This window comes from Pseudoliparis swirei, chromosome 13, assembly GCF_029220125.1.
Source record: "Pseudoliparis swirei isolate HS2019 ecotype Mariana Trench chromosome 13, NWPU_hadal_v1, whole genome shotgun sequence".
In the NCBI taxonomy this organism is placed as follows: Eukaryota; Metazoa; Chordata; class Actinopteri; order Perciformes; family Liparidae; genus Pseudoliparis; species Pseudoliparis swirei.
In genome coordinates this window covers 12,530,442-12,555,185 of record NC_079400.1, presented here as the reverse complement: position 1 = coordinate 12,555,185, position 24,744 = coordinate 12,530,442, and the positions used below count along the sequence as shown (strand labels likewise).

Here is a 24,744-nt window from a genome sequence, read left to right as displayed (position 1 = left end):
CCCTAAAGCGTGCCCTGCTTTATGGTCTGTTTGACTCTAAATGACCATAATGTACGAAATGATGACATCATGCTGTATAGAAGAAGACTTGAAACTAGAGACTGAGACATGAACTCATGTTTACAATGTTTACTGAGGGAATACATCAAGAGAGAAGTAGTCATTTTCTCAAAGACGTTCTTTTCCAACCATATGAGTCGCCCCTTGGTGGTCAGTAAGAAAGAATGCAGCTTCAGGCCGCCTGGTTGTGACCTTGTTGCCTGTTTGTGACCTTGTTGCCTGTTTGTTTAGTATTTATGAATGACGAATAGTGCTTTACTTTTATTCATTTCAAGGACATTGATTATTTTTTTCTTTCAAGTAGGACCAGATAAACTGTGTAATTAAAATACTGAATAGAATAACTGGAGTGCATGATGAGTATGGCAGCAGTATTCTAATGTCTCACAGGAAGCAGCGAGACTCGGATGTTATAGTTTGGAGTTTGTAGGAAATACTCAAACAAAAGAGGGATTGCGTCATCAAAGAACAAAGGCTCCCGTCTCCCACAGGTTCTTAAAGGGACAGTGTGTAGGATCTAGTGGCATCTAGTGGCCAGGTTGCGAATCGCCTCCTCCCATTGCCAAGCAGCTATGAGAACCCCGGTGGCCCTCAGGTACCATGATGACGTAAAAGACCCACAACAGAGTTATCCATCCAAATGAAAACAGAGTTAAGGATCTTAATGAAAACATAGTTATGGATCTTATGATCCATTTTTACTCGATTCTTCAAAATGCTACACTAGCTAATTTTTTTAAGCTGCTAAAATTGCGTTTTTCTTAAAGGCCCAAAGTGCTCTGTAGTAAATTAATATATAGATCATTATAAGAGAAAATAAATTACAAATGAAACACGTGCTACAATATACAATATCTGTCAACAGCAATTTGTGAAATACATATCCAACGTCTGACGTGATTAGCGGCGCTCGTCTCGAAGTACCAACCCCCGCTAATAGCCGCATAACGGCAGTGGATGGCAACGGGCGTCTGCGTTCCTTCCTGCCCCCCTTAGACACACACACACACACAGTGCATTAACTCAACATCACTTCAGGACTGCGTGCGGCCACCGACACTCGAGTCGCCGTCTCCCGTAGCCGGTGATTTACGATCGGGCCCCGCTAATGTGTTGGCCCCATTAGCACTAATGCCCCCGCTGATACAAAAAATAATAAGAAAAGACAAGGGGGGGAGGACCGGGTGCTATTGATGAGCTGTGGTAATGAGACTGCTGTGGAACCAGGTGACCTGATAGTGCCACACCTGCAGTGCTTTATTTTCCTTTTTTAGATCCACATTTTGAAGCAATGTTCCTTTTTTTTCTTGGAGGGACTTTATCGGATCATTTAGAGAGAAGCATTGACTCCGTTTTACACTCATATAACGATAGAGAATAGACGGCACACTAGAGAAGGTCTGTCCGAGGTCCTGGTCTCTGATCTCTGAGTTATTCCTGTGAACGTGATGTGTGGAGCACTTTCTAGGGGCGTGTCTATATTACAACGTAAACATAGTCGTGTGTCACAACCTGTGCATTCTGTATATGTAGGCAGATTATAACGAATTATTTAAATAATAATAAATATATTTCATTGTGTTACAACTATAAGAATAACATCATTACATACAAAGTAGAACAAGAGAAAGGATGCCAAATTCCCTGGACGGGGATTTTAGGTCAACAGAAATGTAGTTCAATGAAAGCGGATATTTTTGAGAACACCTTTTAAGGCGAGCGTAGACGGAGATCTCCTCCGGTGCCGATGTTCCCTCCACACGGGGAGGCAGCTGCGTGTGCATCCGTGGACAGTGTGACATGTGTCTCCATGGCCTTTAAAAAAAAAAATTGTGTTTCCCCCATAAATGTCTCCCACCTGGTCCCCGACCTGCAGCTTTTACACAAAGTATTTATTCGCTTTGCAGACGTGCCAAATTGTCGGGTGAGTAAACAAGATGGAAGCTGTCGCTTCAGCCGCCCGTGTCTCAAATAGAGAGCTGGAGGAAGATGACAGCCCCTTAGTGCTGCTCTTACACATTCATTATCATTAAGATGGTGGTTCCCGGACCTGCTTAAGTAAGCATTTATCCCCGAGCTGTTTCGGCTTCCCCCGGCTCTCTCTCTCTCTCTCTCTGCAAATTTGCAACCCAGCTTTTCGTCAGCACTTACAAAAGGAAAGCACTTTTTCTTGTTATACTTTTCCTGATGCTTGTCCAAGAAATCCGTCGACAGGGGCCTTTGAAGAGAGAGAGTGAGAGAGAGTATATATGTGTGTGTGTGTGTGTGTGTGTGTGTGTGCTTTGCATTTCTCCATTTCCCGCCGGTTTCCCAAAGACTATTACTCTAACTTTTCATCCATATCCAGTTGACAGAACAAAGACATTTCATTAAGGCTATCTCTGCGCCCGGGCCTGCTTAATGAAACGCCCACTGCTCCTTGTGTGTGTGTGCGTGTGTGTGCGTGTGTCTTTTTGGCTATCATTGGGGACTTGGGGAGTCATCGCCCGTATTTTTGTTGTCGTGGTGTAGTCCGTGAAATGGAGATATTTCCCCGTCTCGCGTGCGTTCATATGAGTCGCTCTGATGCCGCCCCCCCCCGATGTCGCTCTCTCTAATGAAGGACGGCGTCCCTCCAGGCTTCGGCTTCGTGTGAGATGCCACGCCCAGGAAGTCATTAACGTCGGGGCCTAATTGTCCGGCGAGTGTCTCCTCGGACCTCGCATGGCGCCTTCGCCGCGTAACAAGTCTGCAAACACGCCGGGATGAGCTCCTCGAGCAGAAACCATAAGATCGGTGACGCCGTGAAGGACTACGGCGTCACCGCTCTTCTTTCCTGGATGTCATTCCTCTATTTACTCAAATGCGGTTCTGGTGTAAGGAGCTAGAGACGATTCAAAGTCAAATTATTCTTCTAAATATCACCTGATTGATTGATGATTTCCCTCAGAACACCAAAAACACTGGTGGGTTATAAAGGCTTTTTTTATTTTAAAAAAAGAATGACATTTTATTAAATGCCAGAAAATGTCAAATTCAGAAACAGAACTTTACATTTTCCGGCGGTCCTTGAACTGAATGTGTGATCAGAAAGAAATAAAGGAGCTAATCAAAGCTTCCCGTCAGGACCCTCATCAACATCACTTCACCAGAAAGATCTGTTTTCTACAGGCTGTACAGGAAGTGGAGCTCGGATTGGTGTCAGGCCCATGGCCGATCACCACACCAGAGACTAGACACTAGGGTTGGGTACCGGAAACCGGTGCCAATGTGGGCACCGGTTGCTATACAACAGGTGCTACCCGGACCGAAACGCAACGCACATTCTGGTGCTTCCTTCCGGTGCCTGAGCGGATTGAAATTGAAAAAAACTATTGTTGAGAACTTCTCATGGTGTCCTCATTGTGCGTTTTTAAAAAAAGTATCGGTTCAGGCACCGGTATCGTTTTAAAAGTACCGGTTTAGCACCGGTATCGGAAAAAACCCAAACGATACCCATCCCTACTAGACACTAGAAGATGTCATGGCCGTCGTCATCACGACGAGAGCAAAGGAGAAGGTGGATTTCATTGTGCGTTCCCCAACACAACCAGGAAGCCGTGGTGTGGAACTGAGTCTGAACGGCCCACGTTGGTAACACCAGTTGACCACTTGGAAGGTTGGATGTATAGATGATGTAACTCCGTTCAACTGGTCACATGACATCTATTGTCAGGGTCAGGGATGTCGTATGTGTACAGATTGTAAAGGCCGCTGAGGATAATTTGTAATTTGTTATATTGGGCTACACAAAATAAAATGCATGAAATTGAATAGATTAAAACGTTTTATACCGTATAAAATATGTTCTCTCTGCTTTTTGCCGTCGAGTCCATAGAGGTGGGGGACCTTTTCATATCGGAGTGAAAATCAAAGCCACGGAGAAAAAAACACAAAAAACACCCCGGTGCCCGCCCAGATGTCGTCTCCTGAAAGAGGAGGGAAAACTGCTGCCACTGGCTCATTGTTTTTCCAAAATGAAGTCCTAATTGCAGAGAAGCCTGCGATAAGAAAGCGTTATGAAGACCAGGCCGATGGACCAGAACCACCCCCCACCCCCCGTGTCCCCTTTCCACCCCCACATCACATCCTCTCGACGTCTACGAAAAGGCCCCGCCCTACATCCCTGTCCACTTCTACAGCTTGCCAATATAAAAAGAATAACTAAAGTGAAATATTCAGTTAAAATTCTGTGGTGCTAAAATTGAAAGAGTTTTTGAGACAAAATTCCTCGGGGTCATTATTGATCATAAAGTAACATGGAGACAACATATTGAATATATAAATGGTAAAATTTCCAAGTCAATAGCAATACTGTATAAATGTAAAGATGTACTAACTACTAAGGCTTTGTACATCATCTATTGCTCACTCATACTTCCATATCTTACTTATTGTGTGGAAGTGTGGGGTTCGACCTATAAAACCTTTTTTAATTCAACAGTTGTTACAAAAACGAGCGATACGGATCATGAATAATGTCGGCTACTATGAGCACACAAACCCTTTATTTTACAGATCCCGTGTTATAAAATTTAATGATTTGGTTTATTATAAAATAATGCAGACAATGTACAGAGCTAAAGCAAAGTCACTGCCAGACTGTACAAAGTTTATTTTCAATACATGAGTGTAAATATGATTTGAGAGATGTTTGCAAGTTCACGGTACAAAAGGCTAAAAAAGGGATTAAAAGAAGATGTATTTCTGTTGTAGGAGTCCAATTATGGAATAATGTTGAAATAGAAGTAAGAATGGTGAACTCCTTTTTGTTTTTTAAGGGAATTATTTATAAAAAAATCCTTGAGAGTTATAAATGTAATTAAAAACGGATTAATATGGAAGATGTATGTGGTAGTATATATAAATATATTTTGTTTTTTATCTTGTTTATTGTTTATTTTTTTATATATTTGTTTCTCTTTATTTTATATTAATTTTCTGATTTATTTTGATTTCAATTTAGGATAGGAATTTATAAGCATATTTTTTGCTTCTACCTATACCTTTTCAGTCTTTCTCTTTTGTATTTTTTTCTTTTTTTCTTGTTTTGTATTTGATTTGATTGACTGAATAAAAATACAAACAAATGTAGGGGTGTTTCGGAGCTCTGGGGGGGGGGGGGGGGGTTTGAATGTTATTGACAAGCGGTGCTTGTGTCCGTGTCAGCCGGCGAGCGATGTCCAACGCCCGCCGTCGTAATCTATCAACGGATAATAATTATGTGTGCGTTTACAGCGAGGAGGCCGCGGGGGTCGAGCGGGTCGATGCGCCCGCGGTTCGATTTCCCGCTCGGCTCACGGATTTCCCGTCATTTTCATGAAGACTTTTGCATCGGCGGAGGTCTTTCCCCCCCCCCTCTTGCCTAGGACCTCCCCCTCCCCCCGATGAAATGGATTACTTCGCAACTCAACGCCAGCGTTTAACGGGAACCAATCCCTTCTGTAGGGTCTCTTTTTTTTAGGCAACTGCAGGAGTCCCGGGATTGTGTTGAACATCACGCGTTGGCGGATTGAGTTTGATGCGACGTCACACTATGAAGGGTTTGTTTCCATCGGTCTGGTGCCAGATGAGTGGTTTGTTGATGGTTACCAATGTGATTCTTAGCAAATCGGCATGCGGCGGATACATTACATTACATGTCATTTAGCTGATGCTTTTATCCAAAGCGACTTCCAATCCTGTTACATTCATACACCGTCTTGCTCAAGGACACATCGACTAGGGCGGGGATTGAACCTCCAACCCCCTGATTAAAGGATGACATGCTACCCACTGACCCATAGCCGCCCGGATACGTTACGCCGAGCTCGCCCCAAAGTCCGCCGAGCCCCCGTCCGACTGGTAGGAAGGGAGATTCTTTACGAGTGGCCGGCGACCTCACATCTCAGTCCCAGGCCTCTACTGACGCGAATGAATGGTGGTGTTGTGACTCGGAAAGTCGGCCTAATGGACCGCGTGGTGCCCGAGGTGGAGTTGGAAGGCCCTTCTCGTAAAACAACAGAATTTACTCTTTCACAGCGGGTCGACACAAATGTCTTTCCACTCGGGATGAAGTCAAAGCAGTTACAGCTCCGGGGGAAAACTCACACCTCCGGCCCCATCACCAAGCAACGCTCCTTTGTTTTAAACTTTTGTTTTTGCTGTGGGACAATAAGGTATGCCATAACTTAAATCTCCTCTATTTCTATCCTGGACCCATTCGTCATCGTCCAGTCAGCGAAGGATCAAGTCTGGACGCTCATTTCCGAACATAACTGCCGTTGCCGTGACCATATGAATGAGATCATCTTCAGTTTCTTTGAATCAAGGCCTCTACTCAGCGAGTCTGGATGAATAATAATGGCGGCTTTAAGGTCTTCACACGTCTTTATGTGCCATGCAAGGCCCCCGTTGAGCCTTTTTAGTGGACAAAAGAACATGTAGAGGATTCTTTTGAGTTATTATATTTGTAATAGTTCCACATTACGTCCGTTATTCATCCCTTCAATGATGATTCATGTTTTTTATAGTTCAACATATGCGGCATGTATTTTTCCAACATTTATGAGCACAAGAAATGCAATTTACCGTTTTCTTTCTGTATTTCTTTATACCGTAGCGCGGTAACTTTGTGTCACGATGCCCGCAATTACATTTCTCTCCACTTCTAGGCTTCATTGTGCCATTTCCACAGGGCTGCAGGATACTTGTACACTTGTGTGAAGGACACAGAGAGCAAAACAATAATTATTGCAGGAAGCTTCGTGGAAAAAAATCCATCTGCTCACACCTGCAGCAGCCACCGTGGCTCGGCGGCTTCCTGACTCGGCGCTCCTGAACTGATCCCGTGACGCGGCGCTTTCTCTCCACAGAGCAAAAATGGAAAAAAATGTGGGACCCGCTGAGTCGCCAGAGGCTCGGGCTCCAAAATCCGCAAATTTGCATATGAAAAAAAAAAAAGAATAAGAAGAAATGAAATTTCAAGTCGTCTCAATATCTCGGCGGGAGCTCAATCCCAGTGGCTCATCTCTGTGTCGTGCTGTGTAGGGGGGGATGGATGCAGATAAGCTGTAGCCTCCCGGCCCTGGTTGAAGGGAATGTGATTCTCGGCGCCGGCGGCCAAGTCTTACATCAGAGAACGCGCCCGGCTGAGAAGCCCATCCCCCGTCCTCTGAGCCCATTCCTGCTGCTCTCACTTCTGTGAGGACATCCTTGGTTCAGACGGAGGGCTTTTTATTTGTTTGTTCATTCATTTTAATCAGATTCGTGCCAACTGGCACGTCGTGCCGCCGCGATTTTGGAGATGGACGGTACGGGCGTGACCGGAGCCTGCGAGGGTCAAAGTTAAACGACGCGACGCTGCCGTTACCTGATGTCTTCATGTTTTCTTCTCCTCTCCTTTAAAAAACATTTGAACAGTGTTTGTTTATACCCGTCAGTTGTGAATATGTCTCCCAGCTTGTGAACTAACCTCTCTGCAGCCAATGAAAAGGTTTCTACGGTGACGTGTCTTTGTACACTTGATTTAAATCTCAGGCTCAACTTCCATTTTTTTGGACTAATGACTATAATGTGGATTTCTTCTGTTCCTATCCTGCTGTCGCTCAGAGGGAGCTTTGTTCTTCCTGCCCCCCCCCATACAAAATAACATCTACTCGTAAAGAGGACGTTATGCAACCCAACAGCATGACCCACAGCCCTCTCAGCCGCCTCACTAACCAACAGTGGCGGGCCGTGGGCCTGGGGCCTGGGCCTTCAGTGAGGTCCTACACAGTCCCACCCGAATTAATCCACCTCTTATTACTATCATTATGATGCCATGGCTCTAGACCAGGGCTGCTCAATACGTCGATCGCGGCGTAGTATTGGTAGATCGCATGACATAAAAAAAAATTGGCCCGCCCCCGTCATTTTCTCTATAGCACGTCTTTGTTCATTTATTAAACTAAACAGCCATCTGATGTTGATCGTATCTACACAACAGCATGTCATTTCTCTCGGCTCTCCGTCTCGCGCGCTGCAGAATGCATCGGGACGGAGAAAAAGAAGAAAAAAAGTCACTTGCATTCGTTTGTTCACTAAACAGGGCATTGTCGCACCCAAAGCAGATTTCAAGTATATGCTCGACCAAATCGACATCTTCTCCTCCTTCCGCCATTGTGGGTTGAAAAAACAGCTTTGTAGTCCGCGAATTAATTCCTTTATCAAATTCAGTTTCCTAGTTCTGAGGTTTTGCATCTACCTGCCCATAGGACCCGCCTCTCAATATTGGTAATCCAATCAAAAGACCTGCAGCACTCAGCCTGCTAGCTGGCTCCTGTGCCGCTTCCGGGCCTTCTCAAGGCCTAGAGGAGCCAACTCTAAAGCTGATTGGTTGACACAACATCGTCATTCCCATTCACTTGAAGCTACCAGCGCCTTCAATGTTGATTCTGAAGGCCTAAGGGCAGATGTTAGACCCCTGGCAACACACGATGGCTGAATATGATTGGATAAAAGATCTAACATAAAGACCAGCCCTCCAAATCTCAACCTGGCGCTGGCAGCAGCGCAACCAAGAGGAACGCTATGAAATTAAGAGAATAACTCTTACTCTGGGAAATAATTGAATACATATTTGTGGGGAAATATATTTAGAAAAAAATATATATTCTGATGATGTTTAGGCCAGCAGAGAAGGCCTTGCTGGCCCTGACGGCCCGCCACTGCTAACCAATCACACTTTTCTGTGGCAGACGAAACTTTCACCAGCAGTGTAGTTCCTAAGTATCGGTGAGGAGGAGTGGGAGGAGTCCAGGGTGAAGAACCCTTCCTCGCTGGTTTTTCACGGGTCACACATCCTGAATATCTGAATTCCTTTATACTGAGCATGTGTGTGTGAGGTTTATTTTTTGTTTCTTACTGTATGGGAACGTGTGCCAAAGCAGAGCAGAACCAGGTATTCTGCCCGCCCACGTAAAAGAATAACTGCTTGTATCACACCCAAAAAAAGTAATTAGGTACAATGATGATACACCAAGGGAAGAATCCTGTGAGAAATGATTATACTTTTTAGAAATACATACTTATAGCCCCCAGAGTTATTCTACGGGCTATCAGAAGCCCACATCAGTCCTACCCGCTAATTGCATTTTTCCCTCTGAGTCCGGCACACTCTGGTATTCTGGTATTTGAAAGAAGAAAAAAAGGATAAAAAAAGAACATTTGCCGAAGCTGCACAGCTCTCTGCCCATCGCTCCGGGCGACCTCTCGGTGGGAAAGCCAGCCCCCCCCCGACACACCCACACACACCCATATCTCCTCGTGACGCACGTGATTTTGAAAGCACCCTCACACTCTCTCTCTCTCTCCCCGTCCCTCTCTGTGTGTGTTGCAGTGCCGTCGTTCTGGGGGCTGGTGAACTCGGCCTGGAACCTGTGCTCAGTGGGGAAGAGGCAGTCGCCGGTGAACATCGAGACTAGCCACATGATCTTTGACCCCTTCCTCCAACCCATACGGCTGAACACGGGCGGACGCAAGGTAGGCACGACTCAAAGAGAGCTCACTCTGAGAGCTCACTCTTCGTTGACTCTCCTGTCTGTGCTCCGGTGCCCCGGTCGCGCACAATGTCTCTTCCCTTTGCCGGTATGGTACGCCGCCGTGCGTCCACAGGTCGGTTCTCCTGGCGCTGCTGCTGTTGGTCCACAACGTGAGCCCATTCGTCCGAATGTCAGCACTCGGCTGGAGATGAAGCACTAAAAACGGTTCCCCTACTCGGAGGTTGCGTTTCCGGTCCGTAGAAGAAAAAGCCTCGGCTTCACCTGCGGAGGGGGGGGGGGGGGGCTTTGCAGCAGAAAAAGCCGACAGTGGCTTAGTCATGCGTGTTGTTTGTTATTTCCTCCCGTGCACCGAGGACGCCGCCGTGCATCAGGATTCCGCTCCGTCCCCGCGCCATATGATGGCAGTTAATTGCACAGGCCTCACAGATGGGCTGCTCCCCAAAAGTGCACAGTTGCATCGGTAAGATTCATGTTATGATTAGCTTATGTTTACGTGCCAGCAGACAGTACGGGGGGGTTATCCTCGGGCGGTCGCTCAGCACATGCATTGCAGTTAACCTCCGATCCCTAACAATAGGCCCGCGTCCCATATCTGGTCGTTTGACCCCATTTTTGTACTCGGGACTTCCTGTTGGAGGATTTTAGTCCTGTAGAATCAGCTGCTTTTCATTTCTACTTCAAATGAAAATGTGTTTCATAATTTGCTTCAGCAGCTCCCTCAAAGACTCCAGTGTGAGAGTGGCTACCCACGCAGTGTGTCCACAGAGACCGAGTCCAACACAGAGGGACGAGTCCAACGCCACAGATCTGGAAGGAAAGAGAAAATAAATGCTTCTGGATGAATCCGTGGGAGATTTGCCTCCTTGAGACAGTCCTCGCTGGAGCGTTTGGTCATCTAGGAGGACATGTGGGAGGCGGTCTCCTTAACGAGGGACGTCTAGCCGTCACTATTGTAATATCTGTCCTCTCTACAAAGCAACAGAAGTCATGCGGTGTTGTTATTCTATCATAATGCACATGCTGTGTACGAACAACCAGCATTGGCTCTAACCACGTCATCCCTGGTTTGAATCTGGCTGGGGTTATGCTGAGTGTGTTTGTGCATGTCACCCCCCCCCCCCCCCCCCCCATACTTGTCCTGTCCTTATCTATATCTATACTACAATGAATACCCAAAAAGATTGTCTTTAAGGCATGTCTTTGTTTGAGGTTGTTTGAAAGCCACCAAGCAGTTTTCTGGCACGGCAGCTAGATTCCCCCCACCCCCCACACAACTTTTCCAGGCCTCGGGTAGTGCGTTTGTGTCCAGACCACGGTGGACGGGACCAATCGGCGTCCTGCGAGGCGCTACTGGCCAACCCTGTATCACAAAAATTACGTTCCCCCAGACCTAAAATGCAATTTGCAGTTACGTTTGACTGAAACGTATTTCTCTCCAAATTACGTTTGACTGAAACGTATTTATCTCCAGATTACGTTTGTATTTGACGTATTATAATTACAAATACGTCTCTGATCAACGTATCTTTGCCGTTTGTTATCTCTCTTTTCTACAATGCTGTTATAAATTGTAAAAAGCATCCTCTAGTCTTATTTATTATTATGTTATATGTTGTTTCGCCTGCGTATTATGACAGCAATAAGCGTTGTAACGGATCATATGAATTGGCGTGAAGACTTACTGCTGGTGACGCGCCTTTATTTTCTTTCTTTAGGTGACAATACATTAATTAAAACTCGTAAACTATCACCACCTTAACAGAGTTAGTCCCATACGGGTCAAATCAACTATTAAACTTGTTATAAAATGCGCATCTGTCCGTAATCTATACCATAAAGTTCGCATTTTAACCTAAAAAAAAGTGTGCTTCCTTTTAACCTTTCAAAATAAAAGTCCGATTTGTCTGTTAAGCGGAAGTAGAATAAAACGTCTATATTTATTCAAACAATACAATATAAAAGGCATACATCAAAATCAATAAGGAAAATGCTAAACAGTCAAACAACTCAAAACAATAAACCCTTCATGGGGTTATTTACAGGCGTGTTTACTTCTCATCAAACAAAAAGAGCAGGTATCCGGAAAAATCTGGGAAATAATTTGGGAATTGTTAATAAAACATGATTTACCCTTCAACTTCCACTGATATGCATGCAAACTAATACATCGTTTCACACACACACACACACTGACAGAAACACATAGACACTCACATACGTACACACACACACAGGCAGAGACACACACATACTCACACACACAGACACACACTCTCATACGCACACACTCTTACATGCACACAGACAGACAGACACACACTCTCACACACAGACACACACTCAGACACACACATACAGACACTCACATACATAACAAAACACAGGCAGAATCACACGCACACACACACACACCCACACACACACACACAAATACACATGCACACACACGCATACTCTGCAGACTGACCCTTGACCTCCCAATTGTCTCTCAGATATAACCCTACTGCTTTATATTTAATATATTATATTTACCTAAATATAATACTTTGAGGTCATGAGGGAAATCCCCTCCAAAACCTTCACAAGAGAAAATTGTCACCGTGCCAATAACCCTTGTACGATACTTAAAACCAGTCATTTAGTACATTTTTCATACTTTAAATCAATTTAAAGATCTGGATTCTTTTCAGATTCAAAGAGAGGCATCTGAATATGAATACCCTAGAGTTTTGGACCGATAGCTCTGAGCTAAGGGCCCCAAAAACAGGTCCAAAGGGTCAAATTGGGCCTTATTCTCTTAAATTTGCATATTTTTTCACAAGTGCAAAAATGGCCATAATCTCCTAAATATTTGTCCTGGAAATGCCAAATTGAACACAGAGACTCAGGACAGGTCCTACAATAAGGTGATGGGGTGAAATTTCCTCCGAAACACCCACAAGAGTTAATTGGCTGTCTGAAATCCAGGACTTGAAGAGGGTGTGTGGTTTAACAAATCTGAGACCCTGTTGTGAGTTTGGGCTGATTTTAGCTTTTTTTCTTCTAAACATGTCAGAGCTTAGCTTTCTTTTGCAGGGTGTAGCCCCTCCCAAATGGGTCCCAACCATGTAGGCTGGCAACATATAGCACTTAGCATCCCTGCTGGGGAAGGGTTTAAAACCCCAGAAAAAACAAAATTCCTTCCTTCAAAGGTTAACAACTCCTCAAATGTTTGTAATATATGAACAATTGCAATTGTATTCTACCCCATTTGGGAGTGGCTACAACCTGGAAAAGAAAGCTAAGCTCTCACATGCTTACCCAATTTGACCCTTTGGACCTGTTGTTGGGGCCCTTAGCTCAGAGCTATTGGTCCAAAACTCTAGGGTATTCATATTCAGATGCCCCTCTTTGAATCTGAAAAGAATCCAGATCTTTACAATTGTTCTCGATTGCTTTAACACATTTTTTGAAAGCATGCCTCCTTTTCTCAAAACTCTAAACACAAATCCCAAAACCACTCACACAAAATGCAAAACCCTTTATATCTCCTGCAAAATGAAACTTTGCTTTCAAAACAGTGTTATGTCACCTCAAAAGAGTATTTTGTTTTCAAATGACAAACACAGCCCATTATATGAGTAGACATTCTAAGCATCGATTGAACACTGATGTGCTCAATGGAAAACACTACGATGAAATGGGAAAACACCAGTATGAAGGCCTTATCAGGAGCATTATGCCATTTCATGTCCAGTGGTACTGTACGCTTTCTCCTGTTGTAAAATATTGTAAATGTATAGTGTTTTAACTCAAAATATAAAACAACACACAAATATACAACAAAAATGTTTCTTTCTTTTTTATAATTGTTTCACAGAATAAACAATAGAAAATAGACCACAACAGTCAACAACAAAAAAGAAAGAAAAGTGTAAATAAAAAAGGAAGAAAAAAATGTGTCTTCGTCCTGTCGTCGGTTCCTGTCTGGCCACAGGACCTCATCAACATCCTCCTCCTCTTCCAACTCTTCCTCCTCTTCCTCGTCCTCATCCTCGTCCTCTTACCCTTACTCCTCTGCCTCTCTAGTCTCCTCTACCTTCCATGTTTTCATCCATTCTTCTTCAAATCAGGAGGTCACCTGTGGCCCTTATATTGCTAAAGCCTTGATTCCAAATTGCACAATAGCCATGGAAATGGAAGTTTTGCCAATTGAATAGCAGTGTGTTCTGTCTAAAGACAAGGAGGTTTTGGCATTGATGAAGTGTGCAAAGTAGAGAGGATGGTGTTTAGTGTTTTGAAGAAAGTGTGGTTAACAATTGAAATCTGTGTTTAAAGCAGATACTTGTGTGTTGTATTTTGAAGAAAGTGTGGCTAACAATTGAAATCTGTGTCTAAAGCAGATAATTGTGCTTATAGTTTAGCAGACTTGGTTTAGGGAGTTGGCACATGAGTTACAGGTTGTGGTCATTATGTTATAAGTTCCAGTTTTTGTGTGTAATCAATCGAGAAAAACTGTAAGTTGATTGAAAGTATGAAAAATTTACTAAAAGACTGGTTTTAAGGATCGTACAAGGGTTATTGGCACGGTGACAATCTTCTCTTGTGAAGGTTTTGGAGGGGATTCCCCCCCACGACCTCAAAGTCTTATATTTAGGTAAATATAATATATTAAATATAAAGCAGTAGGGTTATATCTGAGAGACAATTGGGAGGTCAAGGGTCAGTCTGCAGAGTATGCGTGTGTGTGCATGTGTATATGTGTGTCTGTCATTCTGTGTGTGAGTGTGTGTCTGTCTGTGTGTGTGTGCGTGTGTAAGAGTGTGTGCGTATGAGAGTGTGTGTCTGTGTGTGTGAGTATGTGTGTGTCTCTGCCTATGTGTGTGTGTACGTATGTGAGTGTCTATGTGTTTCTGTCAGTGTGTGTGTGTGTGTGTGTGTGTGTGTGAAGCGATGTATCAGTTTGCATGCATATCAGTGGAAGTTGAAGGGTAAATCATGTTTTATTAACAATTCCCAAATTATTTCCCCGATTTTTCCGGATACCTGCTCTTTGTTTGATGAGAAGTAAACACGCCTGTAAATATCCCCATGAAGGGTTTATTGTTTTGAGTTGTTTGACTGTTTAGCATTTTCCTTATTGATTTTGATGTATGCCTTTTATATTGTATTGTTTGAATAAATATAGACGTTTTATACTACTTCCGCTTAACAGACAAATCAGACTTTTATTTTGAAAGGTTAAAAGGAAGCACACTTTTTTTTAGGTTAAAATGCAAACTTTATGGTATAGATTACGGACAGATGCGCATTTTATAACAAGTTTAATAGTTGATTTGACCCGTATGGGGCTAACTCTGTTAAGGTGGTGATAGTTTACTAGTTTTAATTAATGTATTGTCACCTAAAGAAAGAAAATAAAGGAGTGTCACCAGCAGTAAGTCTTCACGCCAATTCATATGATCCGTTACAACTCTTATTGCTGTCATAATACGCAGGCGAAACAACATATAACATAATAATAAATAAGACTAGAGGACGCTTTTTACAATTCATAACAGCATTGTAGAAAAGAGAGACAACAAACGGCAAAGATACGTTGATCAGAGACGTATTTGTAATTATAATACGTCAAATACAAACGTAATCTGGAGAGAAACACATTTCAGTCAAACGTAACTGCAAATTGCATTTTAGGTCTGGGGGAACGTAATTTTTGTGATACAGGGTTGTACTGGCAGTACGATGGACCGACTGGCCGGTGATGGATGGTTGTTGACAGATGGCTCATCCAATCACCAGCCAAGCAATTTTACGAATGCGCTTTTTCTTTTTTTTCTTCTCCAAAAACGGAGGCGTCTCAGATGGTTCAGTTCCAGAGACCACCGGTCGGGTCACGTTAACCCGAGCAGGGCTTTGGAGTCCAGGTGTACAACTTGTACCCGACACAATCAAATACACGGCTCGTCCTCGTCAAAAGGTTCTTTTACGAGTTCCACGCAGCGAGGAACGCGGGTTATAAACTCAGGAAGGCGAGAGCGATGGTATGATCCATTATTGGCCGGATGGACGTATCGCAATTGGTTTAATGAGAGAAGAAGTTGGACCCGTTGGTCCCTTTCCCAGGACCTCTTCCAATAGGCAGACGTTGGTGCTCTTCAGCCACCTTAGGGACGTGTGCAAAGGAAGTTTCTTTGGGAGATGAATTACCCTCTCACCTAATGCCAAATGAGCTCCTTCACAGCCATGCTAGACCTGTTATGTATGGTACTTTTGATTGATTTAGACCCGCCCTCTGATTGGCTAGTGCTCTTCACAGAATGTACTGCTGCTGAACCGGATTGGTGGACGGCCTGTAGAATACTGATCTCCCAACATTAGGACCCGGTAGAGTGCTCTCATGTAATTACTGCTCTAAAGTCGTTATTCACACAGCCAGTAGGGGTCTCTCAGGTAAACACGTGTTCTCGTTTTGCCCATTTTCACAATTAACAACAGCAAAACAAAATTCTCTCTCTGGTCCCGAAGCCATCCAACCCCCCCCATCCCCAAAACACTACCAGCAACACAAACCCGAGTCCAACTTTCTCATTTATCTCTGAGAGAAAGTTTCCGGAACCCAAAAGCCTTTCTTTTTTTTGGGGACTCGAGCATTATCTCCCCCCTCCCCCTCCTCTCTCTCTCTCTCTCTCTCTCTCTCTCTCGCTGCAGTGGCCTAAATGTAATCTGTTGTGTCTCCATCTCTCTGAGCACCTGAGCTGTCAGCTGGGCGAACACGAAGCTCGGCTTCACCTTGTCAGTGCTGATCTGTCCTCGCTCTGTCTCTGGCTGCTTGGCAGCCACTCAGCCTTGGCCAAACATGCCACATACCCCGGTAAAGAGCCGGCGCCGCCACGGCTCAGCTCGCCACCTCAACACGGGCAGAGCTTAAGCCCACTTCCTGCCCAGGAGGAGAGGCAAAGGGAAAGATTAGCCTCGTGACGAGCTCCTCTTTTAATAGATGTGTGTCTGCCGCCCCGTCTTGTGGCTAATGAATAGTTAAAATGAATTATTTAATTGAATATTTTAATTAATGACAGGGGGAGACGTGCGCGATTGACTGAAGGAATCACAGTTATGAAAAAAGGCATCGTTAATTGAATATTTACTCTGCTCTGGATGAGCTGCAATCAATTCAAGAGATTTTAATACATTTAATCACTTAGTCTGGGAGGTTAAAAAAAGTGGGGGGGGGGAGATATTTGTGAGTTTTTCCTGCCCATTTATGAATAGTGCTTATGAAACGGGATTGGATGTATTTTATTTGTTACTTAACTTGCAGGGAATCCATTAGCACCGCAGAGTCTGCGGCGTTCCTCACATCTGTGGGTGGTCTGTATGGGGGGGGGGGGGGGGGGGGGCGGTGCTCGCTGCTTTTGTTCTCGGCTGCCTTCTGAAGTCGGGATGGGAGCGTTTACGTAAAGTGGCGATATTTAGTGCCGACGTCTCGTTAAACGGCGTTCGCGAAGTTCAGCAAAGTGTCGCGCCTTCGAAAGCTTTTAATCTTGTGTTTATTATGGTTTGCTAAACAAGCTCCAAGATGCGGTGACAATCTTTGTGATCTGTGTGTGTGTGTGTGTTTGTGTTATTGGCAGCCCTGAAACCGGCTTAATTGCAATGAGTGTTAGGTAGAACAACAAACAGCGGGCTCTTGGATGGCACCTGTACTTTCACTCTGGAGGGAACGACCACATCCTCTGGTTTGCCCAGCTGGCCAGCCAATCAGATACCAGCCAGCGGGCCAACCGGTCACTAAAGCTCTCCCTCTCTCTCTCTCTCTGCCCGTGGCTTTAATCGTGTGTGTTTAATAGCAGGTGTGTGCTATCAGGTCCTGCTGCTTAGTGTTGGGTGGTTTCCAGGTTGGCTCGCTGCAGATGTTCAGGTAGCTGAAGGGATCCACCATGCGCTCCTGGACCAATAGATAATGGTCCTTTGGGGGCAAATCACTGGAGCAGATGCAACCTGTGTCCACTAGGGGTTCCATGGTTTTTACTTTTAACCAAACAGTTTGATTAGTTTAATCCCATTTCAATGCCATGAACAATGTTATTGTCTTTTTAAGACCACTTTATGCTGCGATACAATATAATGATAATATATCATCATATTAATGCAAGTAAAACACTTTAAAAGATTAAAGAAATCATTGAAATTGCAATGTAAAAAGAAAATGCGATCCCAAAAACAATGAATGAAATGGACTCCATGCGCAATGTGCAAGTCTTATAATGGTCGCGAGGAAGCTGCTGTTTATTTTGGTATGTTTCCTAAAATGTTTTTAAAAAACAAGTTCATGTCTAATATATGAGATGATATCATAAAACGTATCGAGGTCGTGTCCCATATATTGTACGATAAGTGAATAACGTAAAAATTATCACAGTCGTGGATAACATACAAGTTAGCATTTAGTCAATATATATAGTCAGTAATACATATACATATTGACGATATATAGTCAATATATATATATATATTGACTAAATATACAAAGTCAATATACTGTATACATATATATTGACGATATAGATATAGTGAATATATATCAGGCATGAAAACGGGTCAGGGGTGAAAAAGGTGAGCGGGGGGGTGGGGGGGTGCTGGTGACTTTATTTTTAAATCCGAAAATTCCGCCACTTAACGCCACTAGCTGTGAGCGCTGCGCAGCGCGTGCAGACAGCTTGACACGGAGCAGCGCGTGCGCTCTGATCCCGCGCTCTTTTAATGAAGTATCGAAACTAAAAATATGCTAAATCCATCGCTCTTAACGTACGGGTACTTTGTTAGTATCGCTACACCGTGCAGCGTGACAGCAGCAGATGTAGCGGACTAACATTCAAGCTAACCTGAACCACCAAACGATGAAGACATCTGAACGCTGATTGGCCGAGACGCGACACGTCCCATCAAAGATGTTTTATTGCGATGAGCACCACTCCACATTTTCTCCGTGTCCCACTCCAATCTCATAAACGCCGGCCGGCCAATTGACCCCCCCCCCCCCCAAAAACAAAAACTCTTCGGATCTACACGATTCACGTAAGTCACCTATTTTGGTTTAAAAATGGCGAATTTCGCCGAAAGGTAAGGGATTCTCATGCCTGATATATACAGTATATATATTGACAATATATACTGTATATATAGTCAATATATACATATTTAGTCTATATATATATTAACTATATATATATATATCGTCTATATATATATATATATATATATATATTGACTAAATATACATATATATTTCATCGTAAAAAAATCATTATTGTAAAATAAAAAATAGATGTGAAGTCGATAACGTAAACCTTATCGTGGTCATGTCCATTCATCGTTTGATAAATGGATTATCGTAAACAAGATGCACACATATGGAATAACATGCGTCTGCAAACACACGCCGACATCGCTCTGATGAAGGTGGCGGATGCGACGCAACGTGTGAATATTCAATTATGCAAATTGCCGACTTCAAATTAATCAGACACGAGTTTTGGGGTCTGCTGGAGCTGCGAGGTCGATGCAGCGTCACGAAGAGGGAGCGGAGCCCCGCGTTCTGAAAAAATGACACAATAAAAAATGCAATTACCGTCATCTGACCGAGGCGGCACATCGCTCTTAATTGCCGCAGCGATGCAAGGGAGGGGGAGGGGGAGGGGCTTGAATCTCCATTACAAACCACTCAGCAGAGGGACGAGAAGAAAGAGGGGACGGGGGACGGGGGGGGAGTAGATGAGGCTTGGGTCACGGCGGCCCAGATGGCCTCAAAAAAAAGATTTTCTCTCGGCTCCCTTTTTATTTCATTTTAAACAAGCCAACACTGCGATTGCAAAAAGGGAAGTTGTTTTTCTATTTGCTTTCCCTCGCAGTCAGAAGCGGAGACAGAGATATCTCCACGACGATGCCACAGCCAGCAGCTGGTTGGAGACAGATGGTTGTTTAAACGCTTCCTTTTGGGAGCGTACGCGAAATGAGAAAGGTAATTACTCAGATTGATTGTACATACATCCCGTGGCCGCGTCAGAATGTCGTCCTATCTCACCGTGTACCGGAGCTTCACCGTGTACCCGAGCTTCACCGTGTACCGGAGCTTCACCGTGTACTGGAGCTTCCCCGTGTACCGGAGCTTCACCGTGTACCGGAGCTCCAGTAGACTTGTGACCTTGTTCTATCATCTCTCCCAAACCTTTGAAGGCAAATTGCTTTTCTCTTGATCTCAAAGGCTCTTTGAAAAAAATAAATATATTTTTTTTAAACTGGAGAGCGTCTGGACGGGACGCACAAATAAACTCTATTAAAAAGCACAACTATACAATGGCACAACAAGCCCGGCGGTGTCACACGGGAGTGATGTCATCGCCTGGTGAGGCCCACAGGTGTGACATTGGAAAGACGTGGTGAGTAATTTGACGTGTTCTTGAAAACATGATGCATTGGGATGTCATGATTCATGTATTTCCTCCCAACATGAGCTTTACCTATGTTTATGTCATGTGCTCTGTATGCTCTGTATGCTCTGCACCTGCTGCCTTCAGAACAGGTATTATAAACCCTCACACTGAACACATGCATATTGAAAAACACCTCACATATGTATCTATGTATAAATAACATATATATAGGATATGTATATACGTATAGAATGTATGATATATATATCATATATATATATACATATTTAATATATATGTATATATACAGCTACAGTGAGGAACTTGTGGTTAAGTGTCTTGCTCAAGGACACATCGACAATGGCGGGGATTGAACCACCAACACCCTGGTTATAAGACTGGCTAACCACTGACCCACGGTCAGTGCGTTTACATGATGGTATAATTTGAATCTTGCTTTAGTCGGACTATGCTATCTTTTGGGGGATCTGCCGTTCTCCCAATATACATGGCAGTGAGTAATTCGAATCATTGGCCGAAAGCATGTCATATCCGATACGATAGGTGGCGCTGTTTTCATTACAACTCGTGGTGATACAGCCATTTCCGCTTGACCTCTTCACCACTACCAACAACAACCAACAACAACATCAACATTTCGAGAAAGATGGCGAACAGAGAGCAAGGCGAAGCTACATCCCTCTACTATTCTTGCATGATGTTAATTGTGACATTATCGTCTCTTTCGACTCTTTCGACTTCCGGGTCACGACATGGGAGGGAGGGAGGGAGGAGATCTCAAGCATGCGCAAAGACGCAAAGTCCAGTTCCTAATCCAATTCACCGTTACATGCCGCGATAGTCGAATTATCAACCGGATCGGATCGAGTTATGCAGGGGTGTTAATCGGATCGTAGTCGGACCGCACATAGTCGAACTAAGGTGTTTACGTGAAACGGATAATTCGATTTCAGTCCGACTAAGCCAGTTATTCGAATGCATGTAAACACGGTCAATAGCAACCAGGTTCCGGAAATGGGTTTCTTGAGAGGGGGGGGGGGGGGGGGGGCACGCCCTAGCTACTACAGTGCCATTGTTACATGACTACCTTCAGTCATAATTGTGCCACATTAATTTCTGCACTTTGTGAGGCTTTTCTATGTTTTTAGATGTTAAGCTATTTGATGTCAAACGTTTGCAAATGTTTTTGTTTTTCGGAGCCATAAAGGTTTAAATCAGAGGCCTGCGGCACAAAGCTGTTACACAATTCAAGACGATTACTTCTCATGAAAGGTAGCAGATGTTTGTTTTATATATTGATGCCTTTTGCCATGAAATGTTGCCTTAAATATGAATTTGTCGTGCTTGTCGGGGGTCAGTGTTATGAGCCAAGCTTCTTCATAGCAGGAGATCAATAAACTACAGATGTCAACACATTTTAAGGAATTCATTGCACAGACATTGCAATTGTATGCGTGCATGAAGATACTTAAGTTTAAACAAACAGCAGCTTGTGTTTGTTATTAAAGAGCCTTCTGACTCAAATGTATTTATTTGCTTTGAGCTTTTCAATATCTATTACGCAAATTGAGTCTCGATGTCGAGCGCTTTCAGTTGCACTTCCTACTGAGCAGGAGTCAGTTGGAGTCGTGTTTCCATTTGGAATTATAAAGTGAAATTAAAGCTGCAAGCAGCGTCGAACGGGTCCTCGCTCACCCGCGCCGGTCGGGGGAGCCGGCGCCGAGGACCCGGGCGCGCCGGTCGGACTCGACTCGGGCCGCGACTTGTAACGAGCGCGACAATTTTGGGGCGGATTCGACAAAGTCCAGTTCAGCCACTAGGTGGCGCTTTAACTACGTGAACATATTCATGCGTCGTGTGTCCCGACGTGAAGTATAGACCGCGTCATGTAAATTCGATGTAAAATGCATAAATGCTTGTCGTCTTGAGTTGTGCACTGACGTCTCAATTCAATTCAGTTTATTTGTATAGCCCATTTTCACAATTTACAAATTTGTCTCGGAGTGCATTACAATCTGGACACATAGACATCCCTGACCTTTGACCTCACATCGGATCAGGAAAACAGAGGAGTACTCACAATCTGACCCCGACCTCTCAAGGCATCACGTGTATGATTAGTTGGGCACAGTGCATCATCCAACCTCTTGCCGCGCAGACACGTTGTCAACACCAACGGAAGACGATCCCGAAGAGCCCTCCGCACGTGGTGTTGCTACCTCCAAATTGAAAAAAAGAAAGGAGCAAAAGCATTCACTACACAAACAATAACAATGATCCTTTCTAGTGTCACAATTAAGGATTACTGCAAACAGGTCATTGCTGCTCACTCTAACTGTACAACAAACATTTCAAACAAGTCATATTGAATGATTTCAAACGACTCACCTGGTGTTTAAGCAGATTTATCTTGGAGGAAGCAGGCGTCTGGCCACGTTCCAGTCGGTTTCTATTGCAAGAAAAATAAAGTAACTATTTGGAGGCGTACGGCATTTTAATTTGAGAAAGAATCCACTTTAAGATAAGGCCTCCACCCATCAAATGTCCATGCACACCTTTGTGACTTGTGGAACAGCTGGTTTGGAGTCCTTAGGGCTAAGATGATGGGATGGAACAAGTTTCTCCATTTCAACCAAGCTGCTGAAGCAGACTGGTGTTAGCGGCATGTAACGGTTCTTCAGCGTCATCTGGAAAACAAAATTGCAGAAACAATAATGGTGTCAATTGGTCTCTTCAAAAAGCAAATACTGGTATGATTCATAAACTTCAAAGCACAATAACATAACAAACCTGCGGCTGGACAATCCTCCTTAGTGCCACGTCCTATAAAGAAACAGAATAAACAAGAAAGTTACGGATTTGCTTTAAATAAAATTCAAATATTGTCATAATATTAATAATATTTATTTTTCGCTAACTTTAAATTGAATTCATTCGAAATCCGCATGGTGATATCTCTTGAAAATAATTCTGGGCCTAGCTGAGGTCACCAATAACAAGACTGCAGTGTAATTTTTTTAAGAAAGTTACAGATTTGCTTAAAATAAAATTCAAATATTGTCATAATATTAATAATATTTATTTTTCGCTAACTTTAAATTGAATTCATTCGAAATCCGCATGGTGATATCTCATGAAAATAATTCTGGGCCTAGCTGAGGTCACCAATAACAAGACTGCAGTGTAATTTTTTTAAGAAAGTTACAGATTTGCTTAAAATAAAATTCAAATATTGTCATAATATTAATAATATTTATTTTTCGCTAACTTTAAATTGAATTCATTCGAAATCCGCATGGTGATATCTCATGAAAATAATTCTGGGCCTAGCTGAGGTCACCAATAACAAGACTGCAGTGTAATTTTTTAAAGAAAGTTACAGATTTGCTTAAAATAAAATTCAAATATTGTCATAATATTAATAATGAATACTGAGCACCATTACGATGACTGTGCAGTGGATGCACTGCTCTGGAGGAGGTCGGGCAGTCTTGGTCCTGTGCTGGTCCCAGTCCACAGGAACTGGGGGCAACCATGCTCATTATACTGCAGTCCAAACATCTCTATAGTGTCTGCACTAGAGAGATGAACAGCTGGACACGGGATGTGTCCCCAACACCTGTTCGGAGACTGGGTTGAGCTGGGCCATTGATGCAGGATCAGAGACAGTTGGAAGATGAGCACCTGTCTGTGTCAGGTTCAGTGTGTGTTCCAGTGATCATAACATGCCTGGATAACCTCCTAGTTAAAAACTTCATTACATTCTGGTGTTCTCTGATTCTAACATTGGTGATGAAAGTATACAGATCTCGTAAACAATATACAGGTTAAAAACACCAAATGGTATTAATATTCTTAAAGAGTAGTTAAAGAATATTTAACATATACTCATTAGAATTAAAATAATTGCTCAAGTTGAAGTAATTCACTTTAGCATCACTACTAGTTTTAATAAGCTGCTGGTAGTTTTATCTCTAATAACACTTCATGTATTAATTGAGTATATGTTGTATGACAGCCGTAATATGCAAAGTAAACAGTAATTATTCTTTCAAATGGTTGTGGAGCAGTTAATATAGCTACATGATTAACTGCATGCACCTTCAAGCTGCATCAGAGATGCGCACATTTATCACGTGACTTGACTTGCAAACATCGTGATGCAGCCACGTTCATATTGTACCTGATTTTTATTAGAGTCCTGCATTAAAATAAATGACTAAATAGAAGTACTTAAGCATGAAAACGAACGTGGTCGCCAAAGAGCTCCGACGCTGGTCTGCGCGCATCGGGACGGAGCAAAGAAAAAGTCACTCGTCAAAAAACCAACGAAGACATGCACTATAACGTGACGTGAATTAAAAGACACGCCGTGAATCTCTGTTCAGAGTTCACCGTTCTTTCACTGCGGTTATGTAACGTAATATCCACAGTATTTATGTGTTCATGCCGACTGGCGTACAGGAGAAACCATTCTATATTTGAATGGAGAGTCTCATTAGCTTGGAGCTCCTCGTGTAGCACAGCATTGAGTAACCTGTGACAATCACACACGGAGAAAGAGCACCGGATAAACACGCCGGATTTTACAGCGGTCACGTGAACAAGAGACTGCCATGACTAATTATCGTTGGATTGTAGTTCATTGTAATACATTTAAAATTCTTACCGTCTCAGACGGAGCAAACTGCAGACCATGCCGGCAAAGCTGC

The 24,744-nt window shown here is 43.4% G+C and overlaps 1 protein-coding gene and 1 long non-coding RNA gene across 4 annotated transcripts in view; one reads left to right on the top strand and one right to left on the bottom strand.

Annotated features, from left to right (window-relative positions):
- Positions 1-24,744, top strand: part of ca10a (carbonic anhydrase Xa) — a 209,728-nt gene that overhangs the window by 85,672 nt on the left and 99,312 nt on the right. For all 3 annotated transcript variants that reach the window (XM_056429097.1, XM_056429096.1, XM_056429095.1), the window contains exon 4: positions 9,437-9,579. In XM_056429097.1, coding sequence (XP_056285072.1) covers positions 9,437-9,579 — 143 coding nt within the window. The remainder of the gene's footprint in view (positions 1-9,436; positions 9,580-24,744) is intronic.
- Positions 21,977-23,717, bottom strand: LOC130203174 (uncharacterized). Its single transcript, XR_008833453.1, has 5 exons — positions 23,472-23,717; positions 22,823-22,855; positions 22,588-22,719; positions 22,421-22,481; positions 21,977-22,251 (listed from the first exon to the last, which is right to left on the bottom strand). It is a non-coding gene; the product is annotated as an uncharacterized LOC130203174 (long non-coding RNA).